Here is a 26,032-nt window from a genome sequence, read left to right as displayed (position 1 = left end):
ATCTGATGATCACAGATGATCATCTTTCTACTTTTTTTTTGTTGACATGACATAGATTACGTCATAGTCCATAGTCCCATCATAGTCCATAATCAATTACGGACTTCCCACGGTGCGCGATATTGCGGACGGACGCGGACCAGCCCGCACTAACACACCCTGGGAAGAATATCGTCCGAGGTAGCGCAGACACGTCATCGTCGTGGTCGTCCAACCCTTGCGCTCGGTGCGTGGCTGTCCGTGGTCGTCGGCGGTACGTGATAATCCGCACTATCACGCACCTTGGGAAGCCAGTAGACAGTAATTAGAGTAAAACTAGTACAATGTCCACAAAGCTTTATTTATTTGTCCGCAGGAATGCTATGGCGATTTCTAAAAAAGTTTTAGGGTCTTCCACGTGCAGATTATGTCCGACTTGAGGTATAAAAGACACAACAGCGCGGGGAAACATTTCACGGATTCCGGACAAATCGTCAGCGCTGAAAAGATTGAAAATAGCGCATTAAGTACTATCTATCATTTGCCATCATGTGCACTAAGCAGAAACGCTTAGGCCTTAGGAGAACAAAGTCCGACTGGATTCATGTTCCACTGGATAAAGTGGTTAAACCGAAAGGTCGGTTCAAACCCCGCCCGTTGCACTATTGTCGTACCTACTCCTAGCACAAGCCTGACGCTTAGTTGGAGAGGAAAGGGGAATATTAGTCATAAACAATGGCTGCAGTCTGATGATGACGGTGGAGCGTGCCAACCCAGAAGGTGCCTATTCCATTTTCTTTTGAAGGTAGGTATTATAGCTAGCGTGAAAAACGGAAGCCAGAAGGGCATTCCATATTTAGTGCATATTAGAAACGCAGTCTCAACTTTTCTTTTAAATCTCTACCTGGTAGGTAGAGATTAAGAAGTGAATTAGGTAAATAACTTCGAAGTTGAGTGCGAAAGTAACGTCGAAAATATCATTTGTTTTAACGGTGAAGGAAAACATCGTGAGGAATGCTGCATTCTTGAGAGTTCTCCAAATGTAAATGTGTATAGCGTGGACTATGGCCTAAACCCTTCTCATTCTGAGAGGAGATTCACTACTTATCAGTAGTGACTTGTGAGCTGACGATCAACACAATGATGGTGAATTAAAATCTTACACTGAATTTTTCATTTACTTCTACTGAATCGATTCTTAACTATGGAATTTAAGAACTTCGCACATGAATTTCGAACCATAGAATAGAACGGAATATTCTGAGAGGAGATTAGTTCTCAGTAGTGACTTGTGAGCTGGCGATCAACCCATGATGAAGATAAATTAAAATCTTACAATGGATTTTTCATTTACTTCTACTGAATCGATTCTTAACTATGGAATTTAAAAACTTCGCACACGAATTTCGAACCACAGAACAGAACGGAATATTCTGAGAGGAGATTAGTTCTCAGTAGTGACTTGTGAGCTGGCGATCAACCCATGATGATGATGAATTAAAATCTTACAATGGATTTTTCAGTAACTTCTAAGTACTGAACCGATTCTTAACTTAGAAATTTCGGAACTTCGCAGACGAAAAGAACATCTATCTGTTTCTATACCTAACTACTCCAAAGTATAACTTCTCAATCCTATTGCTACTACTGCCCAGTATTTACCCACTTACACCGACGTGAGAAATAAGAATCTGCGGTCTGCCGACTGTGAATCGATTTAGCGGGTAGAGTTAGATGTACAAAACGTAGGGTTCGAACTCCTCTATCCTGATGTTGCAAGACACCGCAAGGGCAGAGTACAGAAATGTAAATAGGTATGTGACGGAGTAGGTACTTTTCGGTCGATTTTCATTAATTGATAATTTGGAGAAATAAAAAGATTTACTTAAATAATTTTTAACTTTAGTTTTTAACCCCCGACCCAAAATAGGGGTGTTATAAGTTTGACGTGTGTATCTGTGTATCTGGTGTATTTGTGTATCTGTCTGTGGCATAGTAGCTCCTAAACTAATGAACCGATTTTAATTTGGTTTTTTTTTGTTCGAAAGGTGGCTTGATCGAGTGTTCTTAGCTATAATCCAAGAAAATCCGTTTAGCCGTTTGAAAGTTCTTTTCTAGTTACTGCAACCTTCACTTGTCGGGGGTGTTATAAATTTATAATTTACACTTGTTATTTAAGTAGGTATATTTATTTATTTACTTGTAAGTTGTAACGTTTGGCCAGAAAAGTAAGCGCGATCTATTGGAATGCGCTATCGGCTATTGGTAGATAGGTACGCATCGGAACATTTTTGCGTAAATAAGTTACGAAACAATTTACGTACATTCCGATTGATTCTCAAGGTTTTTGATCTACTAGAAGAATTTAAGTAATATTATTTGCCTTACCTACACCCTGAACCTCATTTTAATATTATAGGTATAATTAGGTATGTGGTGGAGTAATTTTTAAAAAAAATTATATTATTTGTGATTGCTTACGGAAGATATTCTGATAGCTGTCCGCCGATGAATAACGTAGGGCCGTAAAATGTTTTTTTCCTCAAGATTTCTGGAAACGATGCTATGTATTTAAAATGTTTTATCAAGACGTCTACATTGCACGCCCATCCGATCTTATGATCTGATTTCATTTTTATATTTGATAATATTGCCTTTAGTAGAAGATCGTCTTTTATAATTTTTTTTAGCTGTTTTCTGGCTTCTTTTTTTGCAGCACTTACTTTTTTAGATTTATCAAATTCTATTTTTTTCATGGCCACGAGGACTTCTGGTAAGAAATCTGTTAAATGTCGAGCGGTCGATATTGGCGAAATGTCCACAACCAAGAGTCCAGCTATTATTTCAGGCTTTAAAGAAAAAAGCAAAAACAGGTTAAGTGCGAGGCGGACACGAAGGGTTCCGAACCATCGTATAAGATATACCTACTACAGACCTCACACCTTTATGTAGAACTCTAAATTAGAACTAGAAAATTAGAAATTAGAGAACAGACTTTTTAGATACCAATACAAAGTTATTTATAAGTAGGTATTTTACAGGTTTAAACGTAGAAGACTTACTGCTGTAAGAGCGACACCCATCACAGCTCTGCCGCCCATGCTGTGTCCAACAAGGCTAGCTCGCTTAATAGACAATTTATCTAGCAGTTTCAGGATATCCCCCATAAGGTCTTCGTACTTGTGTGAGTTAACATGTGGACTATCACCATGATTTCTTAAGTCAATAGATACTACAGCTTTCTTCATAACATTTACCATAGTCTTCCCGATACTGTCCCAATGCTTTTTAGACCCTAGAAGACCATGGACCAATAATATTGTGGGCTCCTCGGGATACACAGCAGGTTCCCCATAAATTTTATATGACAAGTTAACTGCAGTCTTAATTGGATTTTCTGGAGTTACTTTAAAGTTTGCTTTATTTCGGATGTTAAAAGTAAATATGGTATCGATTTTAATCAAAAGTGCATATTTGTTTAATTTTGAGGTTATCATGTTTTGGCAAAATAAATGACATTTATTATTTACTTAAATATCAAATATCACAGATTACAATACAATACGCAATTATAGGTAGGTACTCTCCTCGCTCAGATCTTTTTTAGATCAATCCTCTGAGACTAACACGGCAACGACAAGGCGCAAACTTGTTGTATCTAAGTAGATAGGTCTAAGTAATTAAGTACCTACTTAATCTGTTACGAATTCAAATTTATTTTTATTAATATTCCACATTTGATCAACTTTGGAATAATGTTAAGTTAAAGCTTTACTTCTAGTATTATCCGTAACAAGATATTTTCATATGTTGGCCACAAGTTGGCTCGCATGAAATAATTTTCATCTTCACTGTGTGTGTGAAGCTTTTGCAAATATTTTGCAACCTTTAAACATTTCTCGGTGCTGACAGAAAGCCTGATGCGCTCATGCAAGGAACCACTCGTTTTGATGGCGCATCGCATGGGTGACCTTCCTCACTGTCTAGTAGGTACCTTTCAATTCTATATGCGCTAAGTAATACATAATATCAAGCATAATCTTGCTCCAGAAGATTATCGATGACTATTATAGAATATTGCAAGACGTCTTCTGTACAAAATGTGGTGAATCACTTAAAAATAATTGCTGGTTCTTCTCAGTAGGAAAGGCATTCTGAATAAATGCTTAATATGTATCGACGATTCAAAAGTAGGTACCTACTTGTAAAAGTTTATTAGAATAAAAAATGTTTCTATTCTATTTCATTACATCCCGTGTCATTCCATTCCATTCTCTATTATATTCTATTCCAACAAGCATACTATACGCACACCTACTAACTGACAGCAATAATTATATTATCACTCTGTTGCCACTTTGGTTGCTTCTGCAGCAAACATTGGAAAGCTTCTCAAGGGAGACCAAGGAGTTCATCCGAAACAATCAGCCAGTCACCGTAATCGAAAGCCGCCTACAGCATATTATTATCTTCTAGTCCGTAATTTCACCCATTTCGAAGCAATTTGCTAGAGAATCAAGGGCCGCGTCGTTTCAGTCGATCTGAAACTCTTAAGTATAGAAGAAGCAACCTCACTCAATGGTCTAATTGCTCAACACCAACAATTTAATGTCTAATAATTTTAAATTAACAGTCTCTATGAATTTGTAAACTATGTACTTATGTAACCTCTGACTCGGTATGTAAGTATAATATTGAGGATGTTTCTTAATAAATCAATGAGAAAAAAAATCAGTAACAACCCAAACCTCTCAAAACAGCAAGTTTTTACGCTCTCCTGTAAAGTTGATCAGTAATAATGACTTACGTGGTGTTACAATTTAAAAACAACGTATTCATACTGCGAGCAGTGGGTTATTTGTTTATTCTGTGTAGTTTCGGCGGATCTCCGATACCTATTTTCGATCTCATACATATTGATTTCTCCATAGTCATTTAAGTTTCAATATCCAGTATGAGTTTCATATTATTATGTACTTGTGTATGCTTAGTAGGCAAGTGTTTAAATTTTAATTAAACAACCGCCCCGGAGGTTGCTACGACGCCGAGGTAAGACGCTCAATCTTGAAACTTGTAGTGTGTGGTGCGTACGTCAACACTCAAGACAGGTAAATCGAGTATTCAAATATTTTTTTAAAAATTACCGCATAAAAGTGACAGTGATTTTAAATTTGTGTAAAATTCTAAAATTGATATTATAATATTAGAGTGCGTCCATAAAGTGCGTCCCCAAAATAAAAATGTTATCTCAGTTAACTAATAATAAGTTGACTAAAATAAGTTAATAGTAAGTTAATTATAGGCAATATTTATAAGATTTCTAATGAGGAAGAGATTCTAAATCTGGCGCCTATTTTTCGTGATACAGTAAAACTTCGTCCTTTAATTTATTTGAAATAATAACTACGGATAAATTAATATTAGATGCGCATTAAATACAAACAGGGATACAGTTAAAAAGATTCCTTTTAACAATTTACAACTAAATCATAGCTTGTGTAAATTTAGCAAGTCAAACTTGAGTACTTGCCGGTAATAGTAGCCGATTTAAGTAAGCCGAAGAAAAATAAGTAGAAGAGTAATATCGAGTTTGCCACTAGATATTATAATAATTATACCTACATTTCAATTTTTGAGCACAAAAACTATATAGAAAACAAACTTTTTCTCGTAAATGTTAGATATTTTAGCTTTATAGAGAATATTTAACAGATAGATATTTTTTAATGGAGAATAATAATAACAATGATACAAAAAAAAAAACACAGTACACATAATATGGGCTTCAATGCTTTGGGTGGCCTAGGTTTTTTAATGCCGGTTCTCCGCTTCTGTGCCACTCTATGTCCATCAAATCTCGGATTATAGTGAAGGATCATAGTTTCATAAGTCCATCACAATCGACAGAAATAATATCATAATCCTCGCGGTCAAACTCTAAAACACTAAAGCTGTGCACAGAGTCGCGTGATTCAGGAATATTCAAATCGGAAGACTGCGAGAGAAGCTTGGTCGCGCCCAGGTTCTAACCAGTTGGTAGGTGAGAATGTTAAAGGTCGATGTTAAAAGACAAATAGGTATCCAATTTGTAAAAAAATATATCCAAACAAAATAAATTCTTATGGTCAAGAACAGTTGGCGTTTTATCGTAAAATATCAGCTAGTTTTCTCAATTGGAATTTACTCCTAGTTAGGTATGTTTCGCTGATAACTTTGTTAAAATATTATTTTAGTTAGACAGATAGGTACCTACTTATGTTCAAAATTTACATAGCTTTTTAGTATCAGCTTAGTAATCAATAATGCAACTTGGTGCAAACGTCAAACATAATAGATAGATTAAGAGCCCGTGAGGGCTAGACCTTCGTTATTTTATAAAAGCTGAAAGCTTTTATGTGTATTGTCCCCAACACAGGTGTGTTGGGGACAATACACATAAATGTGCATAAAAACTTTCAGCTTTCAGAAACGATCAGCTATCGACCGATAAAGTTTGAATCATCCTGGCTTTGTCAGATAACAGGTAACATAAGTGTGTAAAATCTTTCGTCAAAGTGTAATTTTTGTCATTTTCTTCGGAATAGTAAGTATCAGCGCAGCTTTAGATAGTAAAACTATGGTACTAGCAATCACGTCATGCATCGTGGCAACCCTCTGCCAGACACCCTTAAAATTGAAGGGTTAGTTAAATATTTTACAGTCAAAACATTTCAACAATAATAATAATTTACCTAGTTATGTAAAGTACTAATTATTAACTTTAGCTTTTTTAAGCGTTTCTTTGAGTACCTTACTTTAACTGTTGGTAGTTATTTACTTTATTTTAGTTATTTAGGTAGACTTTTTGTGACTTGAGTCTGACCTATCCGTTTTTCAGTCCACTTTTTTCTTCATTCCTATACTTAGAAAATACTTACTTAGACAAAGATATTTTAAAACTATTTTTACGACCAGTTGCGCGTTGTGCATTTGTTTATCCTATCTACAGATTTTCTGTTGCATTTATTAATAATATTTTTGGGAAGATAGAATTATAATTTTCTCTTAGGAAGCTTTTTTAGTTTTGTTTGAATTAGTAGTTAGGTACATTGTTTTTATGTATCGAAATTAAAAGTTAAATAAGCAGCGTTCGCCAATAGCTTCAAGTAGCGATATTTTCGGCCAATCTATCCCTTGAAGAAAACCGTATGAAAATTCAGAAAATAGCTTGAGTATAAAAAATAGGTTTGTGTACGGAAGAGAGAGATTACCTTCTTTTCTTTTATAAATAAATAAAAACATTTTTTATTCAATTAAACGTTTACAAGTACAATTTGTAAATTTTAATTGATTGAGTACAATCTACCACTGGTTCGGAATGCCTTTAAAATTGAGAAGAACCAGCTACATTAAACTCGATGGTTGCTCTATAGGTTTGTGCAAACTTGATTAATTTCCGTTCAATACTTTTTGAGATTGGAAATGAACGGAAGCGTTTACAACTAGACGTGAAGCTTTTACCTACTTTCTGCTATTTTTTTTTTTTGCGAGTCATTATAATAAATCACATCACACTATATCACACTAATATTATAAAGGCGAAAGTTTGTATGTGTGTGTGTGTGTGTGTGTGTATGTTTGTTACTCCTTCACGCAAAAACTACTGAACGGATTTGGCTGAAATTTAGAATGGAGATAGATTATACTCTGGATTAGCACATAGGTTACTTTTTATCCCGGAAAATCAAAGAGTTCCCACGGGATTTTTAAAAAACTACATCCACGCGAACGAAGTCGCGGGCATCAGCTAGTAATATTATATTATCTACCTTTCTGTTTGTTTGGGAAGGAGGAAAAATTGGGGTTGCTGCCCAACGGCCTACGGGCTAAAAACCTCCTCCCTCACTTTCGCTCGCTCTATCTTTCAGATAATACCTAATACAAAACTGTGCTTAATGCCTTTTGTTCCGGTACCTACCTAGTACCTACCGTTATATTATATACTTCTAAATATGTATGTATGTGTAATATGTTTCATTGCAGTGATATATCTACAAAGGTTTTGCTTAAATTGAGTGAAATAATTGTACTCAGTTATTAATAACATACGGGTTTTTTGTCTAAATTAAGTTTTGTGCTCATGCAGTTTTTAAATAAAATTAATTATTATGCTAAGATTAAGTAAGGTTATATAAGTAGACTATTATAGCTTCAAGTTATATTATACCTAGTACCCACCTAAAAATATAACCCGCCGACAAACCGCACTTTTTTGGCAGATACCCTGTATAATTTCCTATTAAAGTTGGAATAAAAATTTGAAAGAAAGTAAGACGAGGCCGACATCTTATTCCTGAGACTAGGCTATCACCGCTTTTATGTTGGGTTTGCCTATCTACTTTACATTAAGTTCGGTCACCGACACCTTGCATGTTATGCGATCCCGCGAAGTAACGCTCGCTTCTCTCAATGATTACATACTTGTATCGGAGAGATAGGAGTAATTAACATTAATGAAAAGCTTTACCATAGTTTTGGCTTTTCTTTTTTTTAATTCTTTATTTGAACCAAAGACTAATTTTACACGATTTCACTTGACATCCTGAAACTCTTTTGAGTTTATGTGGATGTTGCACATTCCTCTTAAATATCTACGATCCTGAGCTTTAAAAAGCTATAGGTACTAGGTAGTTATACAAATCGAAACTGAAATTAAAATATTCTAATGTACGAGTAAGTAGGTAATTATAATTAACTTTGTGTTACAAAACGCTCGCAATTTAGTGACATCGCACCGTGCAACCGAGCAACCTACTAGCCAACGCCAAACCGGTATGTGCATCACGGAACACCCAGTTATACATAGTTATTATGTACTTACTGATTATATCTACTGCAAATATAAAATACTGAACGTTGACCAAATAAGATAAATTGTCAAATTTTAAGGGTGGCTGGCAAGGAGTAGCCACAACACAGCGTCTGGCAATGCATGACGTGATTTCTTAAACTATTCCGAAGAAAAAAAAATAGACTTTAAGTATAAAGTCTACTTTTTTTTCTTAAACGTACGTCTACTTTTTTTACGTTGACGTAAGAGTTTTAAACTTAACTTTGTTACCTGTTATCTTCCAAAGCCACCTCACTCCAAACTTCGTAGTAACTGATCGTTACTATGTTGGGGATAATACGCAGATACTAAACTTTTGGCTTTTATAAAATAACGAAGGTCTGCCCCTCGCTGACTCTTAGTCCAGTACCTACCTACTTGGTGACAAACCACATGTTTTTATTTTATGCATTTAACAATTTAAGAAGTATATTGATCAACCTTTAAAAACTAGGTAGGAATATAAATACTCAATAAATATTAATGTTATTATTGAAGGAAAAACTTCTTTAGGCGCGTTTGGCGATTTTGGGATGGGTAAAAACTGCAAGGTCACCGACATGCTAATGTGAATATACCTAGTGGTGCTCGGAGTGCCGGGAGATGTAAAAACTAAACTGATGGTAGATGATAGTTTTAATTTACAAATTATTAATTTATTTTGCCCGCAACTTCATACGCGTGGATTTAGGTTTACCCTGGGTTCTTATTCTATGGGTTTACCAAAAATTCAGTGGAAACGCTTTGATTTTCCAGGGTTGTCCAGGCCTACGTACCTATCTTTCAGGATACAAGGCTATCTGTGTTCTTACCAAATAGATAAAGCCCACAATTTCGTCCGTGTGCATTGAAAATCTCGTGGAAATTATTTGATTTTTTGGGACAAGTAGCCTATATCCGTCTCCTGATGCAGTGCTATATAGAGTGTTCTCTACCCGTACAAAGTCAGGGCAAATAAGCTTATATAAACAAAATAATACGAACTGGACCAACCAAAATTAATTAAATCTTCGTCGGGGGATAAAATACGTAAGTAGGTAGTTCATGCTGCGGTTTCTTTTAATGTCTAGTTGCTCAATCCCTTTGTTCTTCGGTTGCCTCACGAAAAATTTGGCTATGTACCTACCTACAGTCGGAAACCTTAACATAATAAAAATCTGTTTTGTTAAATATAACAATGGTACCAAACATGACACTTTTTATTGTTTTAGGCACGTAGGAGCAAAATCGAATTAATAAGAAAATATACTTAATTAATACCTAAGTACATAGAAGCAAGAAGAAAAGTAGTCCTTGTCCTTCAAGTCGGTGTTTATATTTTATTTAGTATCAAGTTTTGGTACAAAATAAGTAAAGCCAACTTAGGGGATTAACGCGTGCAATTTGAAAGGATAAATACCTAACTATATTCTGTTTAATTTGTTGTTTAAAAAAAAATATAATGAATTAAAAAATGAGAGAGAAATAAAGAAGTTTTCATTTTGAAAATCTTTCCAATTAGGTATTTCATTTATAATAGTAGGCTAACTATGTAATGAGGCTCTTACGGTATAATATTATGTCAATTAGACTACCATTGCACCGCACCGGTTGGACAGGTTCTACTGAGAAGACCCGACAAAAAACGCGTAGAGTTTCACTTACTGAAAAGTGTGTTCAGTGTTTTTCGACCTCTTTAGCGCAGTGGTGAGCGCCGTGTCTTATTAGTAGGAAGTCCCGAGTTCGATTCCCGGCAGGGGAAATTTTGAATTTTAGAATTCTCTCTGGGCTGGTCTGGTGGGAAGTTCCGGCCGTGGCCAGTTACCACTCTACCGGCAAAACCGTGCCACCAAAAAAAACTCATGTTCGTTAACATTCCGTTCGGTTCATAATATCTGCTGCGATGTTGGCTAGCCTCCGCTAAGATTGGCCGTCATAGATTAAATTCGGTCAAGAGTACATTATACTTGCTATACATAGGGACCTACTACTTATTCATCTATATTCACATTCACATATGTATATTCTATGGAATAGGGGAATAGGTAAGCCGGGACTGGCCAACTAGTAAACAATACTTACTACAGTTGCTTGAGTTCGTGTTTAAAATCATAATGCGGATTTTTATCGCAACTCATCCGTTTGTTTTGATAGCGTGTTGTTGTTACTCAAGATGTTGTTATTAACTTGTTTTTATGGACTTCACAATATTTCTATTAAAGGTGTTTAGCAACAATTGAAATATGTCTTCTCATTTGCATATTTTTCTATTTTTACGCATCAAAATCCACGGGTCTGTTTTGGTCTTTCGCAAAGAAAAGAAGGCCAGAAGTATCCATTCTAATAAATGCGAAAGTGGGCATATCTGTCTTGCCTGTCCGCTAGCTTTTCACGGCCCATCTATTTAACAGATTTTAGCAACTAGTGTGCGTCCCAGGAACGAACATAGCCTAGGTACTTTTTGTCCTGAAAAATCAAAGAGTTCCGACTTGGACCGGGGGTTTTCAAAACCCAAATCGGAGGGGCTATCGTTAGAATCCTTATATCACCCCGTGTGGATGGCTTTAAATTTTTTGAAAAAAAATCAATATAGGTACAGTGGCTGTATTGCGCCCTTTTTAAATGTGTTTTTTTTTTTTTAATTCGTTTTTGGCAGCCGAGTCGTGTTTTTTAATTTATTTCAATTCTTGTTGTTAGACTTTAAAGTATTTATCTAGCCTATTGTTATTTTTGTTTCAGAGCAAGGGGTCGCCGAAATGGGGACACTAATAGCAAACGTAACGAACTATTATAACTACCTAAACGATGACTTAGCGGGTAAGAACCTTTGATTGTACTAAATACGTTTATATCGAGGCCTATTAATATTAATATAAATGAAATACTATGTGTTGCGTCAAAGGTCAAACTTGCTTTGAATTTCAAATAATCGTTAACCCGTTTATTGAAATAACATTGTAATAATAATACAAATAATAATTGTTATAAATATGATAGAATCTGGCGTAATAAAAATTCTAGGCCAAATCACCGGCTTCTGCCAGATGGATTTTTAAGCCTAGGATTAGGATACCTATCCTAATTTTATAGAATTAGTGTCCAACGCAATTTTAGGCTTCTGACTTGGTAGATTTGAATCATGTTTATGACTAATCAGAGCGCTGCTGATAGCGATACGATCAAAATGGCTCTTGCCATCATATACCGCCATATTATATTTCTGCGCTCATTGAGCCAGCAGGTCGGGATGAGCAAGAAACCTGACTGTGGACGTCGTTTCCCTTGGGAAACTTGGGGACTTGACGTTGGTTGCTTTGGGATAGGGGATGGGCCCTAATTGGTGCGCAACGTGCGTTGACACATTCGCTCCGTGTCATATCAGGGAGTCAGCATCAAGACCGGGAGCCGCAACAGAAATGGATGAAACGCTTAAAATGGTTCTTATCGACAGTCACATTTTTGTTCCGTTTAACATGGGGACCCTGGGGCCATGGAGTCTTAGTGCATAAAAAAAATTACGAGATAGTTCACCGCGGTTAATAGCGTCATCTGGCGACAGAAGGGCTAGTTCACTTTTTGCGCAAAGGATCTGCCTGGCTGTCCAACGAAATGCAGCCAGTATTTTTGGCAACATTCCAGGCGGGCATGATTTGTACGTTAATTAGATAAGGCAAGCTTTAAGTTTTATTGTTTTCATGATCAACCCATTGCTGGCCCACTACTGAGCATGGGTCTCTTCTCAGAGTGAGAAGAATTTAGGCCATAGTCTGCCACGCTGGCTGGCCCAATGCGGATTGGCAGACTTCACACGCCTTTGAGTATTTGGAGAACTCTCAGGCATGTAGGTTTCCTCACGATGTTTTCCTTCACCGTTAAAGCAAGTGATATTTAATTTCCTAAAAGGCACATACCTAGCTGAAAAGTTAAAAGTGCGATCGAAAACCCGGGATCGAGCCTCCGACTTCCGATTAGGAGTCGGGTATTCTAACCACTAGGCTACTAGCTTTTACTGTAATATTTTCACTAATCAAATTAAATTATAAGACCTGCACACGTACGAAGCTGGTACTTGGCTACTAATTTCTTAGTCTGCTATTACATAATCATATCTGTGATTGATGATTATATTATGATCAAACAAAATTACGTACGTACCTAATAGGTAATATGTGCCTTTTTATGGATATCGCAGCATAAAAGCGATGGCACTCCTTGATCATACTATTATCATAGATGTGATAATGCAATACCAGCTTTTAACTCTAATAACGTTTAGACTGTGGTAATTGCTAGTCTATTGAAATACATATTTCGAATAATTAGATACAGAATATTTTTTCATTTCGCTCCCATGGCAGCCGATACAGTTTGATAAAAGTCAGTTGGTATTTTATCACAGCAGCCGCGGTCAACCGCACACGATAACATTGTAATATTTCTATCGTTGAACCCCAAAAAAATATTAGTTTACTTATTTATAGCTTGATGACGGCCACAACTTTATCCGTATGGATTTAGGTTTTTTAAAATCCCATGGGGACTCATTGGTTTTCCGGGATAAAAAGTAGCCTATGTCTATCCTTGGGATGCAAGCTATCTATGTTATAGATTTCATCAAAATCGGTTTAACAGATGGACCGCGAAAAAGTAGCAGACAGATAGACAAACAGACACCGTTTCGCATTTATGATGTCAGTATGGAAATAATCAGTTCTATCCTGCGACTTCTATAGGATGTGTCTACCATCTTATAGGAATAGTCTTTAATACATAATTTGAAGAAAAATTTGTATGTCTGGGATGAAAAGTAACCTAGCCCACTCCTTGTGAAAATTTACAATCCGGGCTAGTGCGAGTTAGACTTGCACACCAAGGTTAGGGCCCCGTATCATCGTACAAGAGCCATTTTGAAATTCAACATCTTGGTTTTTTATTGGTACTTTATTTTAATTTATTCAGATACAAGTTAGTCCTTGACTGCAATCTCACCTTTTGTGTGGTGATGCAGTCTAAGATGGAAGCGGGCTAACCTGGAAGAGATATTATGGCAGTTTCCTTTAGTTTCTACACGGCATCGTGCCGGAACGCTAAATCGCTTGGCGGACGGCTTTGCCAGTAGTAGCCACGGCCGAAGCCTCCCACCAGAATAGACAAGAAATTTAGAAATCATTAAATTCCAATCCCCTGCCGGGAATCGAACCCGGGACCTCCCTCTAATATGACCACTTAAACATTATGCCTGGTAGGTACATAGATACATAGTATACATACTACCTATTTCTAACAAAGACAATCAAAAGTTAATTTAATATATGTAATTGGTCGCTGAAACCAGCTGACCTGACCCGGATGCCGAAAACTAAGTTCAAAATTAAAATCAGGTTTCAATGGTTGCCACAACTGATGCAATCTCACAATGAAAGTACATATAATTATTATGAGCAATAGTAATTACCTATTAAAACAGAGTTGCTAAAAAAATATAATCCAAAACATTTTACTGAGGAAACAGCGCAAGATACAGATAATACCTATTATAATTCATACCTACTTCCACACTAACCTGATGCCTAAATGCGAAAGTATGTCAGTCTGCCTGCTAGCTTTTTATAGTCCACCCGTTTAACCGATGGAATAATCTGCATATCAAGAATGGGCATCTAGGTATGATGGTGGACATGAGTTCTCTCTCTTTGTGAACCAATTCCAGTACCTTGGTGTTCGGTGTAAAGCTGTTCAGGGTTATCTTGAGCATTTTCCTGTAAATCCACATTTCGAAAGCTTGCAGGCGGTTAGTTGCTTCCTTTTTGAGAACCCAAGTTTTACAACCATACAAGAGGGTGGACCAGACATAGACATAACTCATGTCCACCATCATGCGAAGAAAGCTCGCTTTCTTTGGGCATTTACAGAGAGGAGGAGAATTCTCATTCCCAAGATTAGTGTTGGAAGGAAGAATTGCAGGCAAAAGAGCTCAAGGTCGCCAAAGACGCAAATGGTTAGACGATATAAGGGGGTGGACAGGGCTTAGCTACCCGAAGTTTAAAGAGGCGGCTTTTAATAGAGAAGCTTTTCGTATGATGATCGCCAAACTTCGTTTCGAAGAAGGCACGCGATGATGATGATGATGATGCATCTAGGTATAATACGTCCCGGAAAATCAAAGAGTTCCCACGGGATTCTGGAAGCCTAAATCCATTCCACGTGGGTCAAATCGCGGGCAATTTAATACAGATATCTTGCATCTTTGAGACGACGGACTTTTTTATATTGCTAAGTATGAATTATGTAATTTATTTATCGCCGATTGACTTTATTGAATTGTTCAATCTTTGTGCAATTTAGCGCAGTTGAAAGATTTGCATACGTGGTTATGGTAATTTTATAATTAGGGTTCCGTGTACCTCAAAAGGAAAAACGGAACCCTTATAGGATCACTTCGTTGTCTGTCTGTCTGTCCGTCCGTCCGTACGTCCGTCCGTCCGTCCGTCCGTCTGTCTGTCTGTCTGTCCTACCTACTTGAGATTTTGCATGAAGGTAGGTAGGTAGGAAGGAAGGTAGGTTGCACGTACACTCTCACTAGGAAAGCATTTCTAGAATTTCCACCCAAATGATTGTAATTATATGACAAAATAGAAATGGTGAAAATTGTGAAGAATTTCCACAGAGTTTGTTTTTCAGATCCCCGAACGAATAGTTTTCTTCTGGTGTACAGCCCGGTGCCGGTGCTGACTATCATGTTCTTGTACCACCAGTTCGTGCGATACTGGGGTCCCGCCTTCATGGCCAACCGACCGCCGTACAAACTGAAGAACGTCATCATACTTTATAACATTGTGCAGATCTTCTTATCAGGACTTTTAGCAGTACAGGTAGGTAAGGCTGACATACATTTTCTTATTGCTTATAATGTGGCGCCAAAGAAGAGGGAATTTTCAAATACTTATCTAAGTAACTACCTTCTGATGTTTGTAATTTTTAGGGTTCCGTACCTCAAAAGGAAAAAGGAACCCTTATAGGATCACTTTGTTATCAGTCTGTCTGTCTGTCTGTCTGTCTGTCCGTCCGTCCGACCGTCCATTTATCCGTCTCTCCGTCCGTCCGTCGTGTCTGTCAAGAAAACCTAAAGGGTAATTCCCGGTGACCTTGAATCATGAAATTAAGCAGGTAGGTAGGTCTTATAGCAGAAGTAAAGGAATAAATCCCAAAACCGTGAATTTGTAGTTACATCATTAAAAAAATTAAAATGTGTTTAAATTTTCAAAGTAAGATAACTATATACCAAGTGGGGTATCATAATGAAGGGGCTTTACCTGTACATTCTAAAACAGATTTTTATTTATTTTTATGCATAATAGTTTTTGATTTATCGTGTAAAATGTCGAAAAAAATACCTGAGTACGGAACCCTCGTTGCACGAGTTCTACTTGCACTTGGCCGGTTTTTTTTTAAAGTTACACGGTCTTATTGTAAAGAAACATAAATGTTGCAGAAGAAATATAAATGGTCACAATAACGGAAGTTTTCTTTTTGCCAGTGCCTAAGATGGCTGTACCTGCCTGGCTACTACAGCCTATGGTGTCAGAAAATAAACTATGAGGATACCGAAGTGGAGAGAATGGTCATTGACTACGTGTGGCTATACTATTTCATAAAGATCGTCGATTTACTTGATACGGTAAGTGCCTACCTAACATTTGTTTTTTTCAGTAACCTAATACTTCCTTTTCATTTCCTTTCCTTTCCCTTCCTTCCTTTCCTTTGGGTGGATAATATTATTATCTTAATATTATCAGGTGTTTCACTAGTCACTAAACTATGCTCAATATTCTAGATTTGTTTTGTGAAATGGTCGAATTGAGTTGTGGTTTTAAACATCTCCCAGAGCTTATGCCATTTCGCTGCGAGTAGCGACATATAATATAGTATACACAGATTAGGTTACTCTGCACTTAGCAGTTCTTTAGCTTTGGTTGAATAGTTCAAGAAAACATTAAAACCTGGCGCAATCCAAAGAAATCAATAGATAGGTTAGTAGTTAGTACATACCTACCTATTTGGTGGGTGCATTGAATTTATTAAAATTTCCCAAAATATATGCTGTATATAATGTAATTGTTCTTGATTATTTACATAAATTTGTAACCAACAAGACTCAGGTAACACGAATTTGTAACTTTTATTTATAATTTATTTAAATTAGACACGGTAGGTAGGTACCCATAGTATAAACTATTCAGACGATATAATTTGGTTATTCAGCTACCTACTATGTATGTAGTTTAAAAGTTAGTTTTATTAGGACCCAGTCATTTAGCATTCAACTAACTTTGGCTCGTGGCTTCGTTCGCATGATATAATTTATCACTCAGGGATAATATATATCTACCAGTGAGCGAAGTTTCAGAATGACATACTTTTTGAGATTACCTACCCAAACTAACTAGTAGTGATAATTGGGATGGTGACTACTAGTCAAATCAGCGACTTTTTATCAAAGCTCAAAACGCTCGCTTAGTGTGGGAGATTGTATGAAATACACAGATGTGACGTCTTACACAGACGTAATTTGACGTACTTTTTTGGTTAAATCGATTATTTAAAATGGTAAGCAAACACAAAACTAACAGCGAATATGGGTTTTACGAATTTTGAAGACCTCTTATTTAATATTTACTAAGATATAATTTATTTTTGACCTAGGCATCATCCTTATCATAGGATGTTAAGGTTTTTAGATTCGTATAGTTTTTTTCAGTGGGCTCTGAACATTTTGAGGCACCAACAAATCATAAACGAAACTATGTTTTCTAATTGAATTTCGAATGTGTTTTGAAAACATTTTCAAACTGAATTTCGAATGTTTTTGAAAAAAGTGACTCAAAATGGTTAACGCCCACTGAGGTCGCCTCTATCATTTGTATGGGATTATGTAACAGAGAGAGCGCAATGCTAGCTTTGTGCGCACAAAGAGCTTAGTACAGTCAGCAACAAAGCTAGGTGTGCACCCGACCCGTCCATTAGTCGCTTATACTGGCGGGTGCAAGCTTAGCTTTGTTGCTGACTGTACCTAAGCTTTTTAAAATGCTTTCGTACTTACCTACTTTGAAATTGAAAAATGCTCTTTACTCTGCAGGTATTCTTCGTTCTCCGTAAGAAGTTTAACCAGGTGTCGTTCCTGCACGTTTATCACCACTTGGGGATGTGCTTGCTGGGCTACATCGGCACCAAGTATGTGCCGGGTAAGTAATACTTAAGCTAGTTGCTTAGTCTATTGGTTTTATTGTAATTCGCGCGAGTGGAGTTTTTGAAAATCAGTGAGGAAGTGAAAATTTCAAAAATCCTGAAATTCATCCTTACTGACCTTAATTTATTTTTGACTCAAAGCAAATTAGCAATTTTCATGGATATAACTTGAAAAAATGTCGGACCCTCATAAAAATTTTCATCGATTTTCCTAAAATGAATTTTCTTTCACTAATTTTAAGTACCTATCTACTTACCTAATGATATATTTTGTATTATCGCGGTTTGTACCAAGACCCGGGTGAGTCAAGATTCAAGAATCAAGACTCAGGAGTCAAGTATAATAATAATCTGACTAAAATTTTGTTTTTACGTTTTCGCATATTGCTTGACGATTGCTTAAACACGCGCCGTGAACCGTGATATCGGAAAAATACCGAATAAGTATTAATTATTATTTATACAAGCAATTGAGAAACCTCAAAATAGGCTTCTAAAACTGTAACTGCTATAATAAAAAACGGGTTTAAACCATGCGGATAAAAAATAAGCCGCGACCACTAAACTACTATTTAAATGTCAGTCAGTATTACCGCAATAGCACACGGCATAGAAGTACGAAGGACTCGGATCGGATGAGTGCGTAATCGCCTTCAGGTGACGAAAAGTCTAGGCTTCAACGTCACTGGCAGGCGTCAAATTTTATGTAAATTTAGCGCTAGAGAGGCTATAAAACGCCTATTTTCATATCATCAAACCGAGAGTTCCCCCATTCTACATAGTTCACTCTGCTAATACCTTAGCACAAGCACATAGTTTGACAGAACTGTGTAATGATTGCAATCACCACTGATCATGGGTGTATTTACCCTAGGGGCAATTGGGGCTATAGCCCTAGGGCGCCAGCCTGCGAGTGGCTATACAAGCGGAGGCGGGAGAGGTAAAATATCTCCTGTACTAAATGATAAATCAGGCTGAAATATTATGTAAAGATAGTACTAAGAGTTGAAAGCTCGTAAAGGCACTATGTGAACTTTTTTGTAACTGCAGTAACCTATCATAATGTAAACAACTTGAATCTCGATTACCTAATATGGTGAGTAGATAAACAAGCAATGCAATCAAAAGACAGTTGATTTTAGCCTTGGCCACAACCTTGGGCCAGTGAACTTCTCAGTGGGCCAGTGAAAAGAATCTCAGCAGGCGCTAACCATTTTGAGACACCAATCAATCACAAACGAAACTGAGTTTTTTAATTGAATTTCGAATGTTTTTGAAAACATTTAAAATTGAATTTCGAATGTTTATTAAAATCAAGTTTGTGATTGGTTGGTGACTCAAAATGGTTAAACGCCCACTGGAATTTTTATTTCTATAATAATTTGTATGGGATTACGTAAAAAAGAGAGCGCTATACCTACTAACTTCTTTCCGCGATAGAGTATTAATTGCATCTCTTTAGAATAAGTACCTACCTAATTGGATTTGATTTAAAAATCCAAGATTAATGTTTTGCTCTTCTATATTTTGTAGTCTTACTAATAGGTACTTACGACCAAAATTAATAAAATCGTATTCTTGCAACGTTGTTGTCATATTTTGATAAACATTGGTTTTTTTGAAGTTTCCCTATCCAAAGGGAACCCTATCACTAAGCCTTCGCTGTCCGTCCGTCTGTCTGTCAGCGGGCAGTATCTCGTGAACCGTAATAGATAGAAAGTTGTAATTTTATATTTAGTGTGTAATAAAAATTCCAAAATGGCTGTCATGTAAACCAAAAAAAATTTAAAAAGTAACATAATCTTATAGATACGATAGTACGGAACCTTTCGTGTGTAAGTTCGATTCGCACTTGATCGGTTCTTTGACTTGTAATAACGTTGCACAGCAACTTTCATTGTTAATTGATTTCGGCCATTAGCCAACATTAACACTCTTACGCAAAAATAAGATTTACCTAAGATTAAATCCATACTTTCATAAGATCCATAATATTTAATATTATAAATGCAAAAATGTATCTGTCTGCTAGCTTTTGGTACAGAAATAGCTTACATACAGACAGACATAGGCTGCTTACTATCCCGGAAAATCAAAGAGTTCGGGATAAAAAAAACCTAAATCCACGCGAACGAAGTCGTATAATCTTGTTATTAATAATAAAATAAATTAGACCAAAAACAATTAGATTTTTATCAATGATTCTGACCTGCTAGCACAATTTTACGATATACCTACTATTCGTAAAACTGTGCTGCTTGTCTTTCATGCTTAGAAAAGGGGTGTGAGGGGGTGTGTGACATTTTAACCCCCGATCCAAAAAGAGGGGTGTTATAAGTTTGACGGTTGTATATGTGTATCTTTCTGTGGCACCGTAGCGCCTAAACTAATGAACCGATTTTAATTTAGTTTTTTTTGTTTGAAAGGTGGCTTAATCGAGAGTGTTTTTAGCTATAATCCAAGAAAATCGGTTCAGCCGTTTGAAAGTTATCAGCTCTTTTCTAGTTACTATAACCTTCACTTGTCGGGGGTGTTATAAATTTTTAATTTAGACTTGTTTATGACAATGAATTTTTTTACTCATAATCATCTACTCATAAAGAAACATATCTTATTACACAAATATTATAAAGGGGAAAGTTTGTGTGTATGTATGTATGTGTATATGTGTTATGTTTGTAACTCTTTCACGCAAAAACTACTGGACAGATATTACTGGGCTGAAATTTTATCCCGGAAAATCAATGCGTTCCCACGGAATTTCTAAAAAACCAATATCCACGCGAAAGAAGTAGCGGGCATCAGCTAGTGTTAATATATTATCTGTCTACGTCTATAAGAATAATATGCTTAGATGTCAGTTTATACGTAGGCCAATCACATCACACTTCACACTATCACACTAATATTATAAAGGCGAAAGTTTGTGGGTATGTGTGTGTGTATGTTTGTTACTCCTTCACGCAAAAACTACTGAACGGATTTGTCTGAAATTAAGAATGAAGATAGATTATACCCTGGATTAGCACATAGGCTACTTTTTATTGCGGAAAATCAAAAAGTTCCCACGGGATTTAAAAAAAACCTATATCCACGCGAACGAAGTCGCGGGCATCAGCTAGTAATTGATATCAATTGGCCTTTAGAATTCGATGGTAAATGCCACACAGAGATTAGTATTTTAGCTGGTAAACCGGTACCACTATTTGTTATAGTAATTTTCCACATAAACGATATTATTGTATCTGTTATACATACTCGTCTGTTCTAAATTGAGTTTGACCCGTTTCGGCTTTCCACGTGTGGGCTTAAAATACAGCAGGTCTAGTGCTAAATTGAAAAGTTTGACAGACAGGTCTAGCTTTCAGGAGGACCTGTGGATGATGGACACGGGGTGGTACGTCGTTCACAGTGTGTTCCTTAGGTTGGCGCGCATGCTGTGGTTCCGGCATGCCTCTATGGATTTTTTGGGGTTACGTAGGGTCCCAGTGGTGGGTCTGCTATGGCGGACAGCCGCTGTTGGAGTAACGAGGCGTTATCGGTCCCTTATGTGCTCCGTTGTCGGCGGTGGGATGGAACCTCGTTAGGTTTTTAGTCGGTAGGAGTCCAACATAACCACTGTGTTTTTCCGTGGCCTGTGGTATCCAGGACGAATTTTCCTCACGGAAAAAAACGTACCTACCTTCCTAGGTATACTTGCGTAACTTTTCGCGTCGGTTTCATGATTCATCTTATAAACTCAAAAAGGTAAAGTTCATCATTGACTGGATTACAGGTCATTACCTACTTTGTGATGAAATATCTGTTGTATTGTATCGCGCCAGTGTCAATTGACCTGTTTTCACATCGGCCTTCACCTGAATCTTTTTTTTTTTTTTTTTTTTTTTTATTCTAGTATTTTTAAGGGGCTTTTATAGGTGTCCTATATGCCAGCCCCATCAGTACAATCTAAATTAAAATTAAACTAGGTATATACCTAAAACTACAACAATTTGAGAGAATCACTAACAAATTCATACACTTTCATTGCCGAAACGCTCAAAGGTTTGTTTAAAATACAGTTGAAAATACCAATATTCATAAAATTTAAATTTAGTTCACACATTAGTGTTTCTCTCAAATTGTGATTCCGAACACATGCCAGTAGCAAGTGTGAGACATCATCTACGTTACCACATACTTCACAATTGGGAGAATCCCTTTTCCTCATTAAATATTTAAACTTGCCTAACGGCACGTGTCCAGATCTAAGTCTAAATGCTATAACTAACTTATTTCTACTAATTTTACTATTTACAAACCAAGGTATACGAGGAGGCTCGGATTGGATTGTTCTATACCATATTCCTTTGTCAAGCGATCTCTCATTAAAATATTCATCCCAATTTTTAAAACAAATGATTTTGAATTTTGCAAACACCTCAGTATAGTGAGGTTTTATGTTATAAATTTTCCCATTTAAAAGAGCCAAATTTGCCAATCGATCCGCCTCCTCGTTACCGGACAGTCCGATGTGGGATGGAATCCACTAGATGCATTTTTATCGATTACAGACGTTTGCACTTGACCATAATGTCAGCTGGTGTCTGCCAACCCAGTGAAAAAAAAAGTACGAAATTACTATAATAGGTACGCGCCAGGTCAAGATGGCAATCGAGGTGTTATAGTGTTATACGACTGAAGTGACTGAACCCTTCGTGTGCCAGTCCAATTCGCACTTGACCGATTTTCTTTATTTAAAACTAGCATTTGGCCCGCGACTTCGTCCGCGATAAAGTCAAGTACCTAAAGTCTATGTTTATAGCCGTTACATCAGGTTAAAATAGTGAAAAATTATAAAAATTGATTCAGTAGTTTCAGATATTATCGACAAAGAAACAAAAAATCTTTCTTCTTTATAATATTAGTTAGAATATCAGATAATTAATGATTAAACGAACTTACCTGTAAGTGAAGTTCTATCATAATTATACGAAGGCTTCGTACGAAGAGATTATATAGACTAGGTAGTATACGCGTGCATAGTGGATACCGTTCACTTTATTGAGATTTATGAAATATATTTTTAAAAATAGGGTAGGTTGATATACTATTGCCTTAACGCCCGTACGTCGCCGACTCATTTAGTTTAGAGTTTAGCTAATAAAATTATTTATCGCCTCATATTTTACGATTAAGGGTAAACGCGTAGCGTGAGGGTGGGAGGGTTACTATAATCTCTTCGTACGAAGCCTTCGTATAATTATGATAGAACTTCACTTACAGGTAAGTTCGTTTAATCATTAATTATACTTCATGCTTCGTACTCGAGATTATATAGACTAGGTAGACTTTTAGAGATAAGATTCGTAAAATATGAGAAAGCGTGTTGTTAAAAGAAAATTTTGATTTAAATGTTACAAATTATCTATTATATTTTTAACAAATAACTATAAAGAGTATTTCCTCTAATCATAAACAATAACTATTGAGTTAATATAAGAATCAATTAACAATTTATATTTCTTTTGAGTCATTTATAATAGACCTGCTAAAACAATAAATGTCTGGGCCTTAATAGGCCAAATGTAAAAGCTAGCAAAAGTATGGGAACTTGAGTTCCAGCCTGCAGTTTCCATAATTTGATGCACTTACTGAAAGACCTAATCTTTGCGCAGCATGTCGGAAAAAACGTAGAAGTATCAATTCCGCTTTGGCTCAAGGAAACTTGATAAAGTTTGTAAAAAAATTGTTTTTTTTTTTTTTTTTTTTTAAACTAATGAACAATAATTGTTCTGCATTTTTCCAGAGTGATTTAGTAATTTTTTTTTTTTTTTTTTTTTTAGTAAATCTAGTATGTACCGTTATTCCCGGACTAAACTGTAATTTTTCTTTAAAATGCAGGAATGACTAAGACGGGTTGGTTTATTCCAACCATCTAGGGTTTTAATAAAATCTAGTATATTTATTTGATATCTGATAGATATATGTTACAAACTTTTATTGTTGATAAAGTTTGCACTTTTTGTGCAGTAATGAGTGCTAAAAGAGTAACTAATTTTTAAGAAATTGTTTCAAGATTTATGATTTAATTAATGTATAAGTTACCTAGGTAATTTAAGACCAATGACGTATCCCATGTATCGTCATACTTTGGCCGCGTTGATCAAGAACGACAAACATCCTTAAAAAAAATCTTTTAACATCGTCGTTCAACGCTATAGCTGACCGATATGAATTTAATGTCCCATATCGAAAAAACCTTATCATATATCGTAGTTACCAAAGCTTTAATATCGGGCATTGGTACTTCAGACATATTCAAATTATTCTGATTACAATAAAGGAGCCACTTTTTGTAGCATTCTTCATATTGTTTATAAGTGTTTTCTGACAGAGAGCTCATAACGATATCCAAAGATGGACCTGGAACACTTCTCCGAATGGATAAGACTCCTGCCACCAGGTAGAGTTACCTACGTGGTGGCTACTGCAATCTTTGGATAAGATTAATCCATTGTCAGCCATAAACATTACAACGTTTCTAACACTAAAATATTTTTAAACAGTGGATGTCATGGCTGGGTAGGCCAGTCTATAACAATCATTATACCTTTGGAATTATCATAAATAATTTAACATAACGATTTAAAAAACCATAGTAAATGGAGGAAATGCATAAAAATAAAGATTAAACCATGAAATAGTAAAAGCTGCGTACGCACGTGGATCACTGTGCCATGAGACGTATCTCTGACATTTATTATTCAACAATCGATTTGTAAATAAATCTATATTTGGAGAATCAAGCTTATATATAATTTAAGCTTTAAGCGTAGGTAATCTACAAGTTGTTATTCAATATTTGGATGCACACTTACGTCTAGACTCTTGGTCTGGTTTAGAGTTCTCCGAAGAGCTAATAAATGAATTAAAAAACATACAATTTTCGGTTTTCACACCATTGCCACAGCTGGTTTGTATTATTTTGTATTAACATTAATTGTCAAATGTCTAAACCCATTGAATTAACGTATGAAATTGCTGTGGTTATTATCAATTAGGAAGTGTAACCTGTGTGTAAACAGTTTTTCGGCAAATATTTTTAGACGAATGAAGGGAGCTAAAATTTCCAAAAAATGAATATATGCATTACATTCATTGCCATTCCATAAGTCAGAGCTCTTTGATCTCCACAGGCAAGGCCACCCAGTCGTTGAGACATCAGAAAAAAATTATCCAGGTAATTGTTTAATATTAATTTTACATACTGGCTGGCCAGTAGTACGATCCCACCATTCAAACTCATGTTTTGATGTACTTTGTATGTTCATGAAATTTTCAAAATAACTTAGGTACTTACACCTATTAAAAAGTTTTGTATTAAGCCAACCGTACTGAACAGCAGAGCAAGCAGATATACCAATAAACGAAAAAACTGGCAAACACTCTAATTTACGGTTGATTCTCGAAATTTTTATAATTTCTGATTTGATTTGATTCTATTAAGTTTTGTGACTTGAAAATTTTCTATGTCTACTATATAATATCCTGAGAACTTTTAACATGGATTAAAATTACTTTTCTCATTATTTATAATGAAAAATAGACTCATAAACAAGTTTCTGGTTTGTTGTAAGTTTCGATGACGTTTCATAGTCGTATCCAATAAGACAAATATCGTCTAAGTATAAAGTAGACATGTATTAGCATGTTTTCAATAACTACTCCCGTTTTCATAACTTTATAGAACACAAAAGGAGCAATAATATTTTAAGCCAAAAGGCCTTAAATTCATAAATAGAATCATTAAACGGGAACCTGAGATAACTTTGATTATCCTCATGTATCTTAAGAGGAAAACCTATGCGAATGACATTGACGATTTCCCCTTCAAACTAGCAATTTCGACATGTCATGACCCTCTATTGACAATTAATCAAGCAGACATTTCAATCTGCGAAATTTACGCGGACTTTT

At 36.0% G+C, this 26,032-nt stretch overlaps 3 protein-coding genes across 3 annotated transcripts in view; 2 read left to right on the top strand and 1 right to left on the bottom strand.

The window, feature by feature from the left end:
• Nucleotides 1-337: 337 nt before the first annotated feature.
• LOC123871262 (protein ABHD11) lies at nucleotides 338-3,486 on the bottom strand. Its single transcript, XM_045914958.1, has 3 exons — nucleotides 3,042-3,486; nucleotides 2,461-2,828; nucleotides 338-479 (listed from the first exon to the last, which is right to left on the bottom strand). Exons 1-3 carry the CDS (start codon nucleotides 3,474-3,476, stop codon nucleotides 338-340), a joined length of 945 nt encoding a protein of 314 aa, XP_045770914.1. The 5' UTR covers nucleotides 3,477-3,486.
• Nucleotides 3,487-5,036: 1,550 nt separating this feature from the next.
• Nucleotides 5,037-26,032, top strand: part of LOC123871202 (elongation of very long chain fatty acids protein AAEL008004-like) — a 42,425-nt gene continuing 21,429 nt past the window's right edge. Inside the window, exons 1-5 of the mRNA XM_045914844.1 lie at nucleotides 5,037-5,087; nucleotides 11,567-11,644; nucleotides 15,509-15,699; nucleotides 16,365-16,505; nucleotides 17,964-18,069. Coding sequence (XP_045770800.1) covers nucleotides 11,584-11,644; nucleotides 15,509-15,699; nucleotides 16,365-16,505; nucleotides 17,964-18,069 — 499 coding nt within the window. The 5' untranslated portion in view covers nucleotides 5,037-5,087; nucleotides 11,567-11,583. The remainder of the gene's footprint in view (nucleotides 5,088-11,566; nucleotides 11,645-15,508; nucleotides 15,700-16,364; nucleotides 16,506-17,963; nucleotides 18,070-26,032) is intronic.
• Nucleotides 21,811-26,032, top strand: part of LOC123871200 (splicing factor ESS-2 homolog) — a 37,907-nt gene continuing 33,685 nt past the window's right edge. The window contains exon 1 of the mRNA XM_045914842.1: nucleotides 21,811-21,832. The gene's annotated coding sequence lies outside the window, so the exon portion shown is untranslated. The remainder of the gene's footprint in view (nucleotides 21,833-26,032) is intronic.

Source organism: Maniola jurtina, chromosome 13 (assembly GCF_905333055.1).
Source record: "Maniola jurtina chromosome 13, ilManJurt1.1, whole genome shotgun sequence".
In the NCBI taxonomy this organism is placed as follows: Eukaryota; Metazoa; Arthropoda; class Insecta; order Lepidoptera; family Nymphalidae; genus Maniola; species Maniola jurtina.
Note: the sequence above shows the minus strand (reverse complement) of the source record. Positions and strands in the feature narration are given on the sequence as shown.